Source organism: Sebastes umbrosus, chromosome 23 (assembly GCF_015220745.1).
Source record: "Sebastes umbrosus isolate fSebUmb1 chromosome 23, fSebUmb1.pri, whole genome shotgun sequence".
NCBI classification, from domain to species: Eukaryota; Metazoa; Chordata; class Actinopteri; order Perciformes; family Sebastidae; genus Sebastes; species Sebastes umbrosus.
In genome coordinates, this window is record NC_051291.1 from 13,845,511 (window position 1) to 13,865,329 (window position 19,819).

The 19,819-nt window shown below is 43.1% G+C and overlaps 1 protein-coding gene across 1 annotated transcript in view; it reads left to right on the forward strand.

Moving 5' to 3' along the window:
* The window catches only part of tmtc2a (transmembrane O-mannosyltransferase targeting cadherins 2a), a 63,631-nt gene that overhangs the window by 20,285 nt on the left and 23,527 nt on the right, over positions 1-19,819 (forward strand). The window contains 1 exon segment of the mRNA XM_037761158.1: positions 8,632-9,247. Within this exon segment, the coding sequence (XP_037617086.1) occupies positions 8,632-9,247 (616 nt within the window).

Below are 19,819 nucleotides of genomic sequence, written 5' to 3' on the forward strand. Positions count from 1 at the left end.
AAAAGATAGATCCAGTGAACAGTGCAGGAGAGATAAAATGTAGGTTACTGCCTTGAATACAAAGTAAGTTGCATCCTCTGTGTCTCTCAGGTTTATTTTCAGAAATATGTATATAAAAGAGATGGAAATCTTGCCAGTTTTTTCCTTCTTTTTTTTCTTGCCATTAGTGCCCAGCTATGCTGAACACCATCCAGCAGCAGTTTATCACTGTTCACACATTTCAAATGATGGAAAGAAACAAATAATTGCATGTGAGCTGGGCATAAAATCTGTCAAATTTCATCTTAAGCACCAGCAGGAAAAGGGAAGAGCCTCTGCAAGGCTGGGGTGTAAATCTTTCACAACTAGGCCGCTGGCAGTATGACAGAGGTTTTATGAATGCTATCTGGACATTTATGTATTTTTCCTCTCCTCCCATATTCGTGCCAGTTTGGCGTGGGATGGAGTGTGGGAAAGCAGCGGTGCCACTGCTGGTCGGGGGGGTATTGTTCTGCCAGTGGTGTAGCTGACGTATGATGTTTGAACACACCCTTAATGCTCACTTCCTGACCCCTTTCACCCAACAGATATACAAACTAAACAGAAACAAAGAGTTGATAAAAAAAAAGGAAATAGTTTATTATCGTCTTTATGTATTTATGTCTGTGTCTGCAGAATTTAATGAGGATAATAAATTTTAATAGGAACATATCTTTATTAAAGGGATAGTTTGGGTGTTTTGAAGTGGGGTTGTATGAGGTACTTATAGGTAGTCAGTGTGTTACCTAGAATAGATGATAGTTGGCACGCCCCCAGTTTGGAGAAGCAGACAGGAGTTAATGCGCGGAAACAAAGCAATGTCTTGCTGTGGATGGGGTCGGCAGCGAAACATATTTTTGCCACTTAAAAGAAAGGCCCACCTAAAAAAAATCAATATCAGTTTAAGTGCATGCTATATTTAGAATATTTCACAGCTTTACCTTGCCATCAGACAGCCCTTTCCAACGGGGAACTGCAGCTGTTGTATCCATCTATGCTCTTGCCAAATCCACCAGACTCCATTGAAAAAAACTGTAATTTTACCTCGCAGAACAAAGAGGTTGCTGATCCACCGCTGCCTCGATCGGTTAGTGTGTTTGTGTTATTGTGTGACTTTGGTGAATCTGAACTAACCAAAGTCACATAATAACACAAACAAACTAACTGATCGAGGCAGCAGTAGACCAACAACCCCCGTGTTCTGCAATGTAAAATTACTGTTTTTTTCAATGGAGTCTGGTTGCTTTGGCAAGAGCATGGATACCGGCTTCAGTTCTGTTGTTTAGTTTGTTTGTGGTATTGTGTGACTTTCGTGAATTCAAACTAATCAAAGTCACCCAATAATACAAGACTCCTTTGTTCTGCGAGGACAATTCAATGGAGTCTGGTGGCTTTGGCGTGAGCATAGATAACGGCTTCAGTTCCCTGTCTGAAACATAGACTGTATAGTTGTCTCACGGCAAAGAAAACTGGCGGAAATATTTTAAATATAGCGTACACTTAAATTAATATTGATTTTTTAGGTGGGCTTTTCTTTTAAGTGGCTAAAATACGTTTTTCTGCCAGCCCTGTCCACAGCAGTACATTGCTTTGCTTCCATGCAGTAACTCCTGTCTGCTTCTCCAAACTGAGGGCATGCCGATTGTCATAATACACTGACTATGGGTAAAAACCTCATACAACCTCACTTCAAAAAGGCCAAACTATCCCTTTAAGGTAGGAAGAATATTGATGAGGTCATGAAAATCATGAAGGCAGAGCTCATCTTACTCTTTCATCTTCATCACCGTCTCCTCATCGCCTGCCATCATGCTGCGGCCACATACTGGCAGGATTATAGCGGCTGATAATCAGCCAATGAGTGAATCACTCAGGCGCAGCCAGCGAGCGTAACGGCTTTACGCATGATCGTTCAACCTTGCAGTGTGATGGATGGCTAGGTACTAAGATCAGATCACCGTCTCCACGTGTTCGGCTGCCTCACGCGGTGCAGTACAATTCGCTCCCCCACTGCAGTGACCATTGAGCTGAAATTTATGGGATTTTTATCCTCAACCAGCTGTGGCGTTCGCTGGGAACAAAGCCACGAACAGTGTTTTTCTTCCAACTCCCAACCCTGCATGGAATTACAGCACTGCTTCATATAGATTACGTAGTGCGTCAATCTATGTGTGGAGCCTTGAGTGCACACACACAACCTTTAAATCAGATTACTCGTTGACCCCCGACCCCCGTGCATGTCTCAGAAACTCTATGCACTCTATGATCACTTTCTAATCCTGATAGAACTGGATTAACACAGAGGTGATCTGGACCATGACACCCAGCCACACATGTTCACTCTCTCCACCTCTTTAATACACTGCCCCCCTTATCCCCCCTGCCAGCACTCGTGAGACAGAAATGTAAATGACGACGATGAAATCAATAATTGGTAATGGATGCGATGAGAGCCAATGCAAATCGTTTTGAGAAGTCAGAAAAACTTGATGTCTAAAATCAATGTCCGTATTTGTTTTTGACTTAATCAGGACGAGTCGTTGGAAGCATAATTTATGCTTCTTATAGATTAGCGGGGACAAACAGATGGAATCTACTGATGGATGGCTTTAAATGACTTATTCTCCATTATGCTGCTGTGTTAGTCTGCTTTTTTTGGTCTAGAAAATGTCAGAAAATAGTCGTCAGATGTCTTGTTTTGTTCCGACCAACAGTTCAAAAATCAAATAAATTCATTTTTGCAATACTATAAGACAGAAAAACAGCAAAATTTCACATTGGAGAAGCTGAAACCAAAGAATGTTTGGTGTTCTTACCTTGAATTGACTTCGCTTGATTTATTATTGTCCTATTATTTTTTGCAGTATGTTGTATTGATAGTGACAGTAGAGCTAACATGGGGAGAGCGAGAAGCAGACAGGAGTTACCGCACAGGAGCAAAGCAATGTACTGCTGTGGACAGGGCCTGCAACAAAGCGCATTTGAGCCACCTAAAAGAAAGACCCACCTAAAAAATCAATATCCGCTGCCTTGATCGGTTAGTTTGTCCGTGCTATTGTGTGACTTTGATTAGTTCGGATTCACCAAAGTCACACAGTAGCACAAACAAACTAAACTGAACTCTCCCTTTAGGGTGTACGGCCCTTTAACTCCCTAACGTCCTTTTAAGAAGTCCTCTGTGACTCTGGTTGATTTCTCTTTAGAACAAAATGGGTGTAAATACATGATAATCCAGGCAGATTTCACTTGTTTATAAAGGTGGCAAGCTCTGTAATCACACTGCTCTTTAGCGGCTCCACCTCAACACATTTTCCACTGTGCTGCTGATTTGTTTTGTCCCCTTCAGTACGGAGGATTTCTCTCTCCTCGCAGAGTCTTAATCATCTGTGTTCCTGTTACTCCCGCACAAAGCCAACAGCATCAGCGGCGTGTTTACTTCAGCGGTGCGCCAGCCCCGAGATTAGCATTATTGTGTGAGCAAGGCCTGTCTTGCAGCAGCTCTGCTTAATTAGCACTCAGATTGCTCAGCACGGAGATGGAAATTTAATAGATCTTGGCCAGACAAGGGGCCACTGGAAAGGGCAACGGCAGATCGGCTCAGATGAGCTACATCATCGAGGGAGAGCAGAGAGATGAAGAGGATAAAGGAGGATAAAGGAGCAGAAAGGAACGATGACAAGTTAGGGGGAATTAGATGGATGGATGAAATTATATTAAATACTCAAGGTAAAAGAATGGATGGAGGTGGGGATACTGGTAGCAAACAAGGACTATGAACAAAGAGGTGATGATATCATTGAATAATGTCCAGCCCAGTATCCATTAGCAGCGCTGTTTTTATGATGATTGGCTAATCCATCTCATTACAGCCGTCGGGGAGCAGGAGGATGCAGCTTGTGCTGCAAAAGGTTGTAATTCAGCCAGTCCTGATTACGTTAAGTGATGGCAGTTTATACTGCAGATGTTTATTAGAGCGGAGCACATGCAGACAGGCAGGCTGGACGACAGCCCAAATATTTAAAGCAGACTCAAGTGCAGAGTTTTTGCAATGCAGTTAATGTCGCTGTTCTTTTAGTGCACGCAACATTTAAACTAAAGGTAGGTTTATTGAGTCAGAGCACAGAGAGTAATGTACTTTAGTGTGTGTTTGTGCATCGGGAATCTTAAACTGAACTTTACAAGGATGCACTAACAAAAGCAACTATTTTTATAGGATGCAGTCTGATTGAATTTCCATAATAAATATTGATATTGGTTAGGAATAGTTGTTTAGAATAGCCGGTATAGCTTACATTACTATATGTTGTGTGGAGACATACTGTATATTCACAGCCTTTATATAGCTTTGTGGTTGTACTCATGTTTAATTTATCAGGTTTAAAAAAAGGTAACCATGTGGCATTTGTGTAGAAAATGTATTTACAAGAATGTAGGTGATGCGACAAACATTACTGTCGCAGGTTTTCTCACTTTTCCGCTGATTGACAGCTGGTGACGATAATGTGCAAAGAAATGTAGCAATATGACAAGCATCAGCCATAAAGAAGAATACTAGCGAGCAACTCCTGTAAAAAAAAAAAAGAAGCATGATTTAAAATGAATAAAATTGGCTTTGCAAATATTTTATGAGAAAAAACTGAAGCAGTATCCATTACATACTGTACATACACCTGCTGATAATCTGATTAACAGTGTTGGTGACAGGTAGGGCTGCAACTAATGATTATTTTCATTGTCGGGAATAATGTTGATAGTGTTCCCCCAAAGCCCAAGGTGATGTCATCAAATGTCTTGTTTTGGCCACAACTCAAAGATATTCAGTTTACTGTCATAGAGGAGTGAAGAAACCAGAACATATTCACATTTAAGAATCTGCAATCAGAGAATTTAAACTTTTTTTTCCTTAAAGAATCACTCAAACCGATGAATCATTGCAGCTCTAGTGACAGTCTCTCGTGAAAATGCCCTTCAGTTACATGAATATTGTACACTGAGGAGGGCATAGTCGAAAATCTGTGCATTTTATTCCCTTGTACTAAACATGGAAACATATAATTAAAAGAGTATCCTTACAGATTAGGGTGTGCCAACTCTTTTTATAGCTGCTGCCGTTGCACAAAGGGATGGAATATCTGCTCCACCTTACAGTAGCTGTATTTTTGGGGAGATGCTATCTCCATTCCACCAAATCATGGAGTCATCTTTAAAAAAAAAACCCTCTTCCTCTCTTTGTCCACCTCCTTTGAGACTGATCTAGTATAATAACGAATAATGCCTTCTACTTCAAAATCAGTGTACAGAAAATGTCAGTCGCTGCACATTCAATGCATACTTGCCTACAGTCCCTACAAGAGGCCCAGTGTGCATCTGTGGGCGGCCACAGCACATGAAAAAAGCAAATCACTGGTGGTGAGATCACTGTAGGGGAGGTGGTGGAGTGCTTTCATTTGCATATTCAAAAGACACATACCCAAACACTGAAAGACAGCCAATTTTCTCCTCTCTAAAAAGCAGGGGGGACAGGTGAAAGAAGACCTCACCCTATTACAAATGGACCTAAAAAAAAAAATGTCTCCTTTCAGCTCCCTGATGGAAATCCCTCCGATTTTACCTCCCCCACACAGAAAAAAAAAAGAAAATTGAAAAGACCAAACCCGTCCTGTACTTTGAGGATTGTGAATAGAGTGCCCCGCAGCCTGCCTGCCTGCCCCACATACGGTGGCTGAATACAAAAGACCCCCCTCTGTAAGAGCAATCACTACGGGAGACCACTCTATCTGCACCGCTGCAGCGACGACCGCTCTCAATGAAGCCGTCAGCGCGGACTCTGCTGTCACCGACACAAAAGACAGACACCTTGCATGTACTATTTATTATTTATCCCTATAATAGGCAACCAACACACACACAATCTCCCCGAAACCCTCATGGTCTTTCTTTTTTCCTCCACCGTGCAGTGCCGGGCAGGAGCAGGGAGGGAGCAGGGAGGGAGGATGAGTGGCTGGCGCTGATTTGAATATTTAAATTATTTATCACCAGAGAGGATTCAGATCCAAGGCATGCCAGGGGGACGCGAGGGAGCTGGGTTGAGGGTGAATGTAGCCATGTTTGGATTTTGATAGTGTGCTGTTATCGCCTCAGGGGGACAAGGAAAATACATAGAGACAATCGCAGATTTTGGTGGACATATTTATTCTGTTTCAGCAATGAATCTAAATCTTTTATGTGAATTTTGAGGAAAGAGTCAGTGGTAAATATAAAACTTTCAGTATTGGTAATCATTATATATTTATTGCTCTTATATCCTGAGTCCTCCCGCCGTTGTATCATACTCTCCGCACTGTACTGGGACTGTAAAACATTTATAAATAATAACTCACTGTGGAACTGGATGATGTAATGCATTGGGTCTCTTAGAAATATCGGACAAGGGAGAGTTCCCCTTTGGGTTGTTGCAACTCAGAGCCAACTGTCAGAGAACAATCCTGGGAAATAAAGGAATTTAGTGTAGCTCACGCGATGACAAGGGCTGTTGACGGACACACATTTAAATTAGAATTAACACATTGAGCAATTCTCGCTTTAACACTGTTTTTTTTTTTCACTCATTGTCAATCCCTGCTACCTTTGCTGCTGTCATGCTGGGTACAGGGAGGCTGGCAGCTCCGTCTCTCCCTCCCTCTCCTTTATGCTCTCAGCACTAAGTTACAATCTCTAGACAAAGGAAGTCCTCGGCTGGCCCCCCTGTCGCTGTCCTTTTCCCTCTCTCTGCTGCGCCGCGCACTGCCACAGAAACAGCGCTGATCGTAATCGAAGCCCTGAGAAAAGAAGATTGCCGTTGGGTCCGGCGCGATCGAATCTCTTGGAAACACACATTTTTATGACGTTCATTCTCACATAATCATAAGTTTTCAACATGCAAATACAATGTGTGTGGCATGGAGTTGTGGTTGTCCTCAAAGGACAGAACGGACAGAATGGTTTTCCTTCTAGTACTGGTACCTTTTATAATGAATCTTTTATATATTCACTATCAAGTGAAATAAGATTTTCTGTGTTTGCTCCAGTACTCGAGTCAGCTTGGTACTCATTAGGTGGCATTGTTTACAGCTGAGTGTAGTTTTTATGAAGCCCTTTTCAAGAAGCATTTTTGCATCAAGTTACTCCCGTCATCGTATCGAGGGCTGCCCCCCTCTTGGTCCATTGGTCGACTAATCGGTCGTTTTGGTCTTTCTTTAGTTGATTGGTCATTTTTTTATGCTCTTTTCACGATGAATGATTTATTTACAGGAAACTTAGGAGCACATCTCTGGTAAACACAAGATTTAAAGTGGTGCTTTTATGTGTTTCTCTAGAGCGGCATGGCTTTTTTTCTGGTTTGCCACCCCTGGGCTCGAGGCTTAAAGGGAAACGTTGCCGACTTATTGCAATATGGGTGGTATGTGCAAATGAAAAATGTTCGGCTCACCGCTCGGCCCGGCGTTCATTTGCCAGAGGATGATGCGAAACACGTTATTCCGCGTTGTTCGGCGGACAAATGAAAGATACAATTCTTTTTATACCTCTGCACCGGCAATAGCCGTGGCAGGAGGCATTATGTTTTCGGGAGGTCCGTCCGTCCGTCCGTGAACGCGATATCTCAGGAACACCTTGAGGGAATTTCTTCAAATTTTGCACAAACGTCTACTTGGACTCAAGGATAAACTGATTTTGGTGGTCAAAGGTCATGGTCATTGTGACCATGTGCTAATTATGACAATTTCACACACGTCTAATAGGATAAAATGATGAAGTGATGACACGTTGGACAGGCATGGATAAAAACTGCAGCGTGACTGGTTGGTTGGAGGCATTAAACTGTGAGGCGGTAATTCTTCTAAAAGATATTTTTATTATTGACAATCAGTGTGTAATATATATGCCAACTTCATCTTTGATCCAATTTCTAATTTTACATTTTTTTGTTATCTATAACACTTTGTCTTGAGGGGGATTCTCCCATTCGTCTCTGAGTTGTTGTAGCTGTCATCCATCACTCTTAATCCCTGTGGTGAAGCTCATTTGTTGCAGTTTGTGAGTGCACACGAATACAGCTCGTGTCCCCAGTAATGATCCGCTAATTATGAGAATCCACAGCAGCCTCGGGGGTGTGAAACCACCTCTGTGTGTGTGTGTGCATGCAAGGTACCTGTGACATATGTACATGCTGTGTTTGTGAGAGAGAGCAACAATGCACACGTCTGTGTATTTAATCACACACTCTGTGGCCTTTTTATTACATTTGGCGTCCTCATCGCATTTGTCTATTAAATTTCACTCATGACTGGATCATCAGCAATGTGGAAAACATATTATTCCATACGAGGCCGTGTTGTACATCTGCTGTAAATCTTTTTGACGATTAATGGTTTAATCACTTGCATGTTAAAATGCTTAGTTTCAAAATAGAATATGTATTTATAGAAATTTTTTAGTTCATTGTTTTGGTTTCATGGTCCACAACTTACTGTTTTAAAGGATCCGAAATAATAAAATGAATACATTCAACCATTCATTATGTATCATGTTGTGAACTTCATGGTTAAAAACATATTTTTTTTTCTGCTCCTTTAGCCGAGCCATCAAGACCAACCAGGACCTTCTTCCTGAGACGCCGTGGGCCAACATCCTGTACGACGACTTCTGGGGTACCCTGCTCACTCACAGCGGCAGCCACAAGTCCTACCGTCCGCTCTGCACCCTCTCCTTCCGCCTCAACTACACCCTGCACGCCCTGCGTCCGTGGGGCTACCACCTGCTGAACGTGGCGCTGCACGGCCTCGTCACCGCCCTCTTCACCGCCTTCAGTCGCCCGCTCCTCGGCGGAGGACTGTGGAGCCTGCTGGCCGGCCTTCTTTTCGCTTCCCATCCGGTTCACACGGAAGCGGTCTCCGGCGTGGTCGGTAGGGCGGACGTCGGCGCCGCGTTGTTTTTTTTGCTGTCTCTTCTCTGTTACGCGAGACACTGTAGACTTCGCAGGGACCCGCATGGGACTTTTCCGACCAGGCGATGCGGCGGCAGCTCGGTCGCCTGGTGCTGGGGCTGGATGCTGGGCAGCCTGTGGTGCGCGGCCGCCAGCATGCTGTGGAAGGAGCAAGGGGTGACGGTGCTGGCCGTGTCGGCCGTGTATGACCTCTTCGTGTTCCAGAGGCTCCGGTTTCGCCAAGCGCTTCTCCTCCTGCTAGGAAAGGTAAATGAATGGGTTGCTGGTGTGTTCACCGGCTCTTGGCGTCTGTACCAGTTTCCTCTTCCGTCCCTCAGAGGCATACCTCATCCAGCCAGCTGTTCACGGTTCCTGTATGCTGGATTAAGCTTTGTGTGTGCACGCTGTTTGCTTTTCATTAGGAGCGTAATTAGGAAAGCTGTTTGCCGGCGCAAACCGCACAGTTGGTGCCTGAAAAGTATTCTCATTTGTCATCTGCTAAACAGGAAAGAAACTATATGCACAGGGGAAGTCTTCCACTTCCTCGCAACGCTGCCACCGACTCCCGGTTTGCCGCAGTAAATAGATGCACATTAATGCAGGGGAAATTTAGATTAGGATCTCAGCCTCATTATGTTTGTTTCGGGAGCAGTAGCACAGGAAAAAGCTATTTTCGGGGTGTGTGTTTTTCAATTCAAGGTGACAAAAGGTATGCGCGGAAAAACAATAACACGTCCCCACTCTGGTAAATAATTTGCTCCGCTTGTTGAGTAAGCTGTCCAAACAAATACGCACACTGTGCTTCCTCTGCAGGAAAGAAAACTACAGGACTACCCTTCAAACTCAAGTTATCTGAGAGACACAACCTTGACGCGGTGACTCATCTGATTATGGGGGATCAGTGTGTGACTGGAAAAGCTCCTTTCATCGGCACTCTACATTTGATTAGTGAAACGGCTCCTTAGCCAGCATGATGGCCCTCGTAAAATGCATAACTAGCGTAATAAAAAGTCCCCTTGGGTTTAGTGAGCAAGGACAGTCTGGCTCTTGATGGTGTGTGTGTGTGCGTGCTTGGGAATCTTTTTATAGGAGGAAACATCTATAAATACCTCTGTTTGTTGCCAGGTTTTGTGATGTATCCTTGTATAATACATCACAAAACGTCCTATGGAACATTCTGGGGGTATACAAGCCGCAGCAAACTTGAGCGTGACTATCTTATTTACACAGCCAGCCTCCGAATGAAAACACGTCCTACCTTCAAGTATGCTTTACCGTACCTGTGGGGCGGCTTCTCCAGTAGTCGTTTCTGGCAGGATGATAACCCACAACTGTTATTAGAGGGCCTGCGGTGAGCGGCCACGAGAGATCAGAGAGGGGAGAAAGAGAGAGGGAGTTATGGTGGTTTTTCTTCTCGGTGCTCGGCAGAAATGACTCACGTGTGTGTGTGTGTGTGTGTGTGTGTGTGTGTGCTTTCACGACTGCTAAGGCCTCAGCGCAGATGCAAAACAACACCTGCCTTTCAAATTGTACCCGGTCGTCATTTATTAAAGCTGCTAAATCGTGTTAGAGTATCTACGCAGCAGGAAAAAGGATGTAACTCTTTTGCAGATGATGAAGCAGACAAATATATGATCATGAATGCAAACCAGAGACAAGAAAGAATGTAGAGTACTTATTTCTCCTCGTCTCAATCCATCTGTTTTCCTCCTACATATTTATTGAATCTGCCAACCTCAATGGCCAGAGGAGGAATACCAGTTCTCTACTGTGCAACTAAAGATCTTTGGCTTCTAGATAAGCGAGATGTTAAATATGATTCAGGGCCTAACTTTTGTTTAATATGCATATACTGTATATGACATATTGGACTCTTGCCTAGAATTTAAAGTATAGTTGTGTGGGTTTGAGTCAAGCATTGGCTGCACAGCTTGAGTTTGTACCAAGGTCTCGGCCTCGTCTCGGAATCGACCGCATTTCTGCTCGGTCTTGTCTCGGTCTCAGACAAAGAGGACCTCGGGATTTTATTTAAAGATCGGGCAGTGCTTGGACTTGCACTCGTCTGCTCTTGGTCTTCGCTCGGTCTCGGCCTGCCTTGGCCTTGACTTGGTCTTAACTCCTTAAAGTCTTGGTCTTGTCTCAATCTCGATACACTCTGGTCTTGATCATGACTTGGTCTCGGTTTAGGTGGTCTTGACTACAACGCTGGTCTGTACTGACTGACCCACAGGTGAGTCAGTGGGGTGGAAGACTGGTTACATTTCATCTCAACTATGAAAAACAAAGAAAAAAAAATTATCTACTGAGAAATTTCGAACCTTCTTAATCCTGTTGGGATTGTATTGTATCATCGGGCATTCCTGTTTTTCGTCTCCCCCTGTCCTGTATAAACAAAGGCAGTAGAGACTTGAAAATGAAACCAAAACTTGAAAGACATCCAGCACTGCATGTTCCAGTCTGTTGCAGTACGTTCTGAAAGATTTCATCACCCTCAGTACTTGTCAGAAGCTGTCATGAAAAAAATCCCCATAGCTCTGTGTATTTATCACACTGGAGAGAGAGAGAGAGCTGGGATATCACCAGCAGCCTCCACCTCTCTGCCCAGACACAATAGTCCTGGCCAGCATCCCCGTGCCAGCCCGTCAGGTTCCTGGTGCCAAACCCCCCCCCTCCAGCGTCTCACCGCCGCCTCCAGCACATCTGGATCGTTTATCACTCTGGCAATGTCCTCCTCTATTGCCCCGGTCACCGTTATCTTGGCGGGGAGCTCGTTGTGTGGCGAGGCCAGCCACGGGGGCAACCGTTTCCTCGATTATGAGCCAGACGTCTCGGGACGCATGGGAACACAAAAGGGAGAGGAACGCATAAGCGAGGGAGAGGGAAACTATGCCCTCACTTCCTTTCCTTTATCTGTTCTTGGTCTTTCTCACCTACTGTGCCCTCTAAGCACTTTGGGAATGGACGGCTTGGCGTCTGCCACTACAGTAGCCGTTGAAAGACGGTTGCAAACATTCTTGGCGGAGAGTGATGCAGCACGTGCTATTTTTTATTCAAATAAAAAAAAAATTCCAATTTCTTCCACAATGAAGCCAAAGATTGAAAAATCCTCCAGATCCCATTATCTGACCGCTGCCTCGCAGCAGCCACAAAACAATAAGGAAATGCAAATCAGCCGCGGTGTAGCAGAGGAGACAGATGCGCTTCGCTTCGGCCAGCACTCCATTTCTCATCCTATTAACTCCCTAATCAGACTCAGATGAGATTTGAAATGAGACGAGGCGTGGACGGAGGGAGAGTTAGAAAGTGTATAGATGGAGACAAAGGAAGGTGTGGTGTTGGCGCTGCAGCCTTTTGAGAAGGCAGAGTGAGTATTACGTGCTGGGATCATGAGAATATTGTTCTTTCCACTCAGTTTGTCAATGCCTAAAACAAGTTGATGAATGAGGCTCCAGGCGATAGACGAGTCCGTGGAAATAGTTTGCTTTTGTTGGTATTAGGGAACGTCAGATCTCTCTGCTGAGCCTGAGGTAAACTGTGAAACTTTGGCGAGCGAGATAGATTTCATTAGAAGGTGTTTGTTTAAATGTTGAGTGAGGATTTGAAGCATTTACTTGACTGAATAACAAAGACGTCAGTGATTATGCCGCGTTAAAAGCTCTAAATCAAAAGGTGTAAAATTAAATATAGTTCCTCAAATAAATCTCCCTAATCCCCCATACTCAACACTTTTGGATGTTCTTATACTGAAACTTCAATGTGTGAACCTGGAGACAGATGAAAGACGATATAGATAGCATCTTACTTGAGGCACACAGACAATTAAGGTTTTTTTATTGTGTTCTTAGTGTTACGCACTCCTCGTCTTCGTTTGTCTCAATGAGCGCTGCAGGCACGCAAATTAAGTTCAGTGTAACCAGCTGACGGTTTGAGGGATGTCGTGCCAATTATCTCGTAGCAGAAGCATTGGGCTGTGAAGCGATACCCTCTGTGGCAACTTCTGCTCTTTATTTAGCTTCCGTGCATATGCTGGAATGCCAAAAGTAGGGCATTTTCTTATTCTTATTCTAAACATATCTTACACACAATAAGTTGGATTCAGCAAAAAACATCTTAACTGAACAAACATGTTTTAAATTGCTCAGTTCAACTTGTCATATCCCACTAAACATGTTCAGCTGCATTAACACCAGACTCTTGGCTGGTGTGGGGCCAACACTGATTTGCATGTAGCATGGGAAAACAAAAACATAGCATTCCCATTTGTGATCTCGCCAACGGTGATGCATATGTGGCATCTTAATCATTTTTGTTTTTTTTATATCATTCTATAGCTTCCCAGTTGTGTTCCTCACATTCAAATCCAAACATTAAAATTTTGGTCCAGTACGTATGTTTTAGCGTCAAAATGCTATTTTTCCAAGCCCTGTAAAAGTGTTTCCTCACGTGACCTGACGTAGGTTTCTGCTTGATGACGTACTACATATACTTACATATGTACTATCTACAGTAACTTAGATGGCGGTCGGCATGCTCCCAGTTTGGAGAAGCAGACAGGTACCGGCACGGAAGCTAAGCAATGTACTGCTGTGGACTCCACGTTAGTTCACAAACAAACTAACCGATCGATGCAGCGGTAGACCAGCGACTCACATGTTCTACGAGGTGAAAGTACTGTTTTTGTGAATGGAGTCTGGTGGCTTTGAAGACAGCTATTTTCTGCTGCTCCCATCCACAGCCCCTTTACCTCGCCATCAAACAGCCCTTTCTGACGAGGAACTGAAGCCATGATATCGCTCTCTTCAAAGCCACCAGACTACATTCACAAAAACAGTAATTTTACCTCAAAGAACGTGGGAGTATACATCTTCAAAAAAATCCAAACCAACCCTTTAAGGTATTTCCAAACATAGCACAGCTAACGTTGACTTAGCTGGTGCTGGCGTTCAAATCATTTATAACCTTGATTAGCTTACTGTGGTAAAAATGGTTCAATTTGTACGTGGATTTTTATGCGGACACAAGACATTTAATCTAACAAATGTAAATGGAGCCTTAAATCACTTTTCATGCCAATTAAGAACTGATCTGCCTGCTGTATTTTGCACTTGGTGTTCATAGTTGTCTTTCAAGTAACGACAACAAAGCCAACAAAGCTAAATCAGATGCATGACATTTAATCAAGATCATCAAGGATGTTGTCTTTCACACTGATGCCCCTATATTACTCAAAAAGGAAGCTCTTTAAATGTCAAGTTAACACCACCATCACCCCCCCCCCCCTGCTTTTATCAGCTGTCTTGGTGGACAGCCCGCGAGGCTTCAACCTGTGACCCGTCTCATTACAGGTCTCTGTGCCAGCAGCGGCAGGGCTTTCAGGGAGAGAACTAATGGGGTAATTAGGTCACTCTATCAAAGTCAGCCCTCTCAATGCCAGCCAACGCTGCTGTCTGAAGACTTGGCTGAGTTGCGCCAAGTCAGCAGAATCCAGTACGCATTAGGGAGCTGGAAAAAGAACGGCATGCATGCCTCGTTGTACCTTTCATCACAATTTAGCGTGTCACTGGTAATGCATCAAATATGAACGCCGCTGGATGGTGTGTTGTGCAAACACAGCGTGTCCAGAAGTTTGTAGGCCTTTCCATGCACATGTCACGGAGAAATAATTGCTCTGCCGTAGTTTGATGTAGCTCAACTTTAATGCAAAATTATATTTAGATAATATTTTAAAGAATAGTTGGCTATGGTTGTCATGATAGTTGCTGTTTCATTTTGTCTTTATTTTTTGGAGAAATTTATGATAATTGTAATAGCATTTTCTAAAATAGACTTTAGAGGTTAACAAGATAACATTTTGATTTAATTTTCTCACACAAGCAGTAGAAACTCCGTGCGCGATCAGCCCCCCGTATGCTGGAGAGAGTTACGAGCAGTTCAAATTGGACATGACTTTAACAAGAAAAGACCGGAAGATTGATCCCCTGCTGTCTTGCGTCAGACCGAACTGGGCGCGTATGAACTGAGCCGTATCCCGCCGTTTTTCTTCAGACGTGTTTTAAACACTCTGCACGCTACAGTGTCAACAGGCAGACCACACACTTCTGGGATTAATAAAAAGCAGAGCTAATAATGAATGGCACCGTTAAAAGATGAAGGCTTGGGAGCTTAATGCTGTATGTTTATGTGCGGAAAGAGAGAGAGAGAGAGAGAGAGAGAGGGGTTAATTCAAGAAAAGTGGATAATAAACTGAAAGAGAATAAAAAGCAGTGTGGAGGGAAAACCACAGAAATTGACGCTGAATTTCCAAATGAGGATCCAAAGTGGAGGAGATATGTGGAAGGTTCAAAGGCTTGGAGGGAGCGGGATGTTAGGTTTGACAGTTGGCTGGGGATTATGCCAGCCGTCCTCCATGGATACACACAGATCACATGAAGGCCAACCAATCATAGCTAGAACATGTTCCCAGGAAGTTAGACAGCAGTAGAGCTGGAAACAGGGAAATTAGAAGAAAGTAAATTTAGAAAGTACGCCTCTGCATTATGTATTGTGGCTAACCTTGTACGGATTTCAGTCCGGGAAACTTGCCATACGAAACATCTTTTGCCGGACTTTGTGTTTGCATGTGCCATAGTTAAAATGGCCACAAATATGGGAAGAAGAATATAAAAATGGCTGAATTTGACTTAAAGCTGGAGTGCGGAACTTTTGTCTCCCCCTCTCCGTCAGTGAGAGTAATTACGATGGAGCAGCAGATAGGACTATGGCGAAAGCATCCAAAAAAAGTCTCTGGAGTTGACGCTCCAAAGATAAAAAAAAAAAAGAAACTCAGCGTTCAGAGGAAGGATTAACGTAAAAAAAAAAATTGCATGGAAGACTTTAAGAGAGGGCTCCTGGGGGCTAGGGAGACGCGGCGAGCTCACCTGCAGGCATGTACTGTACGCGCCAGAGCGGGAAAGACGCCACAGACGCTTTCATATACTGCGAAATACATGCTTTCCCTGGTGGTGTTAAACTTAACATGTCGACATGTCCACCAGATCCGGCGAGGACTCTAGGGGATGTGCTGCTCCACTGAACTGGCTCAAGCGGTACCCTATTGTGGAATGCACCTGATTGGTCGCTGGCTGTCTGCTCGCCATTTCAAACAGCAAACAACATGGTTACACTGTTATTCCATCTAAAGAATCCACCAAAATCTATTTCTGAAAACATTTGAGGCGAGAAATAGGCCATGCCACTGCTGACTCCCGTTTCATTTTTAGAACTAAATCACCTTGTTTGACAGCTTGGTCCAAGTTTCGTGAGCCGGACGCGTTGTGCTGGACGGGGCTCATTTGCATAAAGTTGAGATTTTTCAACTTTATGCAAATACAGACCCAGTACCAGACCCCCTCCTACTAGCCGTAACACTCCCACAATGCACTGGGTGACTGCTTCTCCTGCTTTCCGTAGGAAATGAATGGAACGCGTTTAGACGCCCTCCATCACTGCATCTGTTGGAAATGCGCCCTTAAGCGTGGTTTATGCTTGCCGTAGTGACGCTGCCATGAGGTGCACTCGTATGAACCCGAATGGCAAGAGCTTGAATGTAACGGACGTTCATTTATATGTAAAAGTCCCGCACTCTAGCTTTAATTTAAGTCTTTGAGACTTTGTTAAAAAAGGAAATTTCATATTTTTCATCGAGTTTTTAGAAAAAACTCAGCCGTAATGTAATTTGTCCGATGTTTCTTTGTACATACCGGGACATGTAGAAGCAGAGTAGGCCGTTGTTGTAGTAGTCTGTAGTGGTAGTCTGGCTTGTCAAACACAGGTGTGACTCATAACCTTAATGAGCTCTGTGCTGCTGGCTGACTGGACGTCGTTAATGTGATTAGTTACACCTGTGCTGCTCCAGCCAGCAGTCACAGTGAGCACTAAGAAAATGTCTAAATCCCCAGAGCACATTCATAGATACCCCATGAGAGATGTTGCTGCCCATTTTATGATTCATTTTAGGCGTTAAGCCACTGTTCTTACTCAAAATGTGATATGTGTACAATAAGAGAGATATTAGAGTTTTAAATCACCACAAAAAGCACATATTTGGCTCATTTTAAGGGCTTTATTAGGCAGGATAGTGCCATTTCAATATTCCTCTGACCATAGAATGACAACGTAAGCTGGAATTGTTAGAAAAACCAATGAGATGTAAAGAGGTTAAAGGACTTTTAGAGCAATTAAAGGGTGTACTTGAGTAGGGACTGATTCAGTTGTTAGAGGGGGGATGTTGGGTTATTGAAAATCTATTTTTGAAGACTCTACTGAGTGGAGAGGGAAAGTCATACTATAGCGATCCTTCCACTTCTTGCCTGCTTCAATAACAACCTGTTGCTTAAGAACGCACTAATAAGAAAGAGTATAGAGAAACTACGGCTATTTTGCTGCTGTGAATTCATGGTCATCATTTAAAAAGCAGAGCCAGCCTCCGCTCTATAACGTGCTTTGCAGTTTCACTTGTGCGATTGATCGGGAAGTCAATTAAGGAACGATTTGGAAATAGACAAGGCAGCGAGGGGTAAAATGAAGCTCATTCACCTTAATACCACAAATGACTCTCTCGCTGGAATTGGCTTATCTTCTGATGCCAAGCAGAATTGGATTTCTCAGACAGTTTCCTCCCGTGACAGGCAATATGGGCTCATCCATCAATAAGCACACCCCCCCACCCCCAACCTTTTTGTGTAAAAGGCACTCTCTCTCATCCTTTGTGTGCCGCCTTTCAGCATCCAAATCAATATCCAATTTTTTTTTCTCACTTCCTTTGCTGCCTCTCCAAAAATGTTGAACTCCTTGAACTGGCTCTTTTCCATCTTACTATCGACAAGTGGCATTCTGTAACCGGCCGTGCCTCCACTTCCTCCTGAGGGGACGCACGCTTTTCCATTTTCAGATGTGGAGGAATCAAACTGAAGCCAGTCTAGGTCACGCGAGTCAACGCTAAACCTCTTATTCTAATCCTAACACGGGTTTGTTATGGATAACTTTTCCATCGTGGTTCCTGAAAGCGGGCACGAGCTTCACTTCTCGTAAGAGAGGGAATATTTCTCTCTAAAGTTTATTAATGAGACAAATGAGAGCTTGTTCTTTCTGCTCCAGGTAGCTATTATCTGCCTATTGTGCAATTCATTCAGAGTGGATTATACAGAGAGTCTAAATTATGACTGCAGTAGAGTAAACTCACTTAGGAGATAAAAAGAAACACTGGATTAACACTTTGAGTTATAGAGGCCATCAGAGGACATCAAAGATAACACAACTACTACTACTACTCCTGTCCTGTGCTTTAATACCACACAGTATAAACAGCATTTACATTATGAAAGCATGCACACACACCTCTAATTCCCCCCACACAGGTTCAAATAGAGTTCATATTGCATATTACTGGTGCTCGGGAAGAATAAATGGGCATAAAATAGGAAGTGAGCAGCATCTCTGCGCCCATCACTCATGATGTTATGTCGTATTTAGTCCATTAGGTAAACTCTTTTATAGGAACATGAAGCACTTTTTCGGTCAGGACTGCGCCAGACTGTCTCTGTCAACAAGCCCATATATAATCAGTATTTATTTAATGAAAGAAATTAAATCAGATTTACTTGATCTTGGCAAAAACACACCACTTAATTAGATTTAACCCATGCCTGCCTCTGGGATTTTGAATTTCACTTTAGTAGAAGTGTTCTCTGGGCTTGCTTAAGCACAAATGTGAAGACATTTTCAAAATTGGTCAAACTGTTTCGCTGAAAAGTGAATTTTCTTATCATATTATATCTAGTCTTTGACATTATGTTTTAGGACATAATGGGACGACTGTTCTTTCCTAAATATAATGTCAAAACACTAATACCAAAGACTAAATATAAAATTTAGTATGATAAGAAAATGGCTGTATCTCAGAAACTACAAGGAGCACAATCAAGTATTTGGTATCTGTGACTCATAATACGTTGAATATCAAAGATATGCACACATATGCAGTGTACAAAAATATTTAATTTGGGGAAACATTTAATAAACATCCTCATTTTCCTCAAAATCCTGATTTTGACTATTAATAAAAGTGTGATTTTTCATGTGATCTAAAAATTTCAAAGTTATACTGTTAGATACTTGCCCAAAGTATGTCCATACCAAATTTCAAGACTTTTGACCAATCAGAACAAATGTTGTGGCATTTTTCCTTACCATACTAAATATAGTCTTTGGGCACAAATGAGTAATTGATTTCAGAAAGCATATTTTTGGTCAGGACTGCGCCAGGCTGTCGCTGTCAACAAGCCTATATATAATAAGTATTTATTTAATGAAAGAAATTAAATCAGATTTACTTAATCTTGACAAAAACACAACGCTTAATCAGATTTAAGCAGTAATTGATTTCAGAAAGCATCATATCAAAATGTGGCGTTTAAGAAATCTGACATCAGAGCATCTGACGGACAGAAAATGTCTCGCTGTCGTCTGTGTCACGGCTACGCCTTCCCGTTTTTTCGCCCCACTGTCACCAACGAGTGTAATTTAACAAGCCAGTGATCAAAGGTCAAAGAGGTCAAGGGTGTGAGCGCGCAACCTTGTCACGTCTTAGCAGCTGTAGCTCAAACTGCAGACATCTATACAGTGAAGCAGCTGAAATGAATTATACTTTTGGCCTTGCATGAGGAGCATCACATACAGTTCTGTCTTTGAATCTAATTCATGCATCAAAAAAGTGATTATCCTGAGTCACCAGTTGAGGCAGCAGTGACAAACGGTTGGTGTGTGACAGTTTAACTGGATCTCACAGGAAGGCTGTAAATA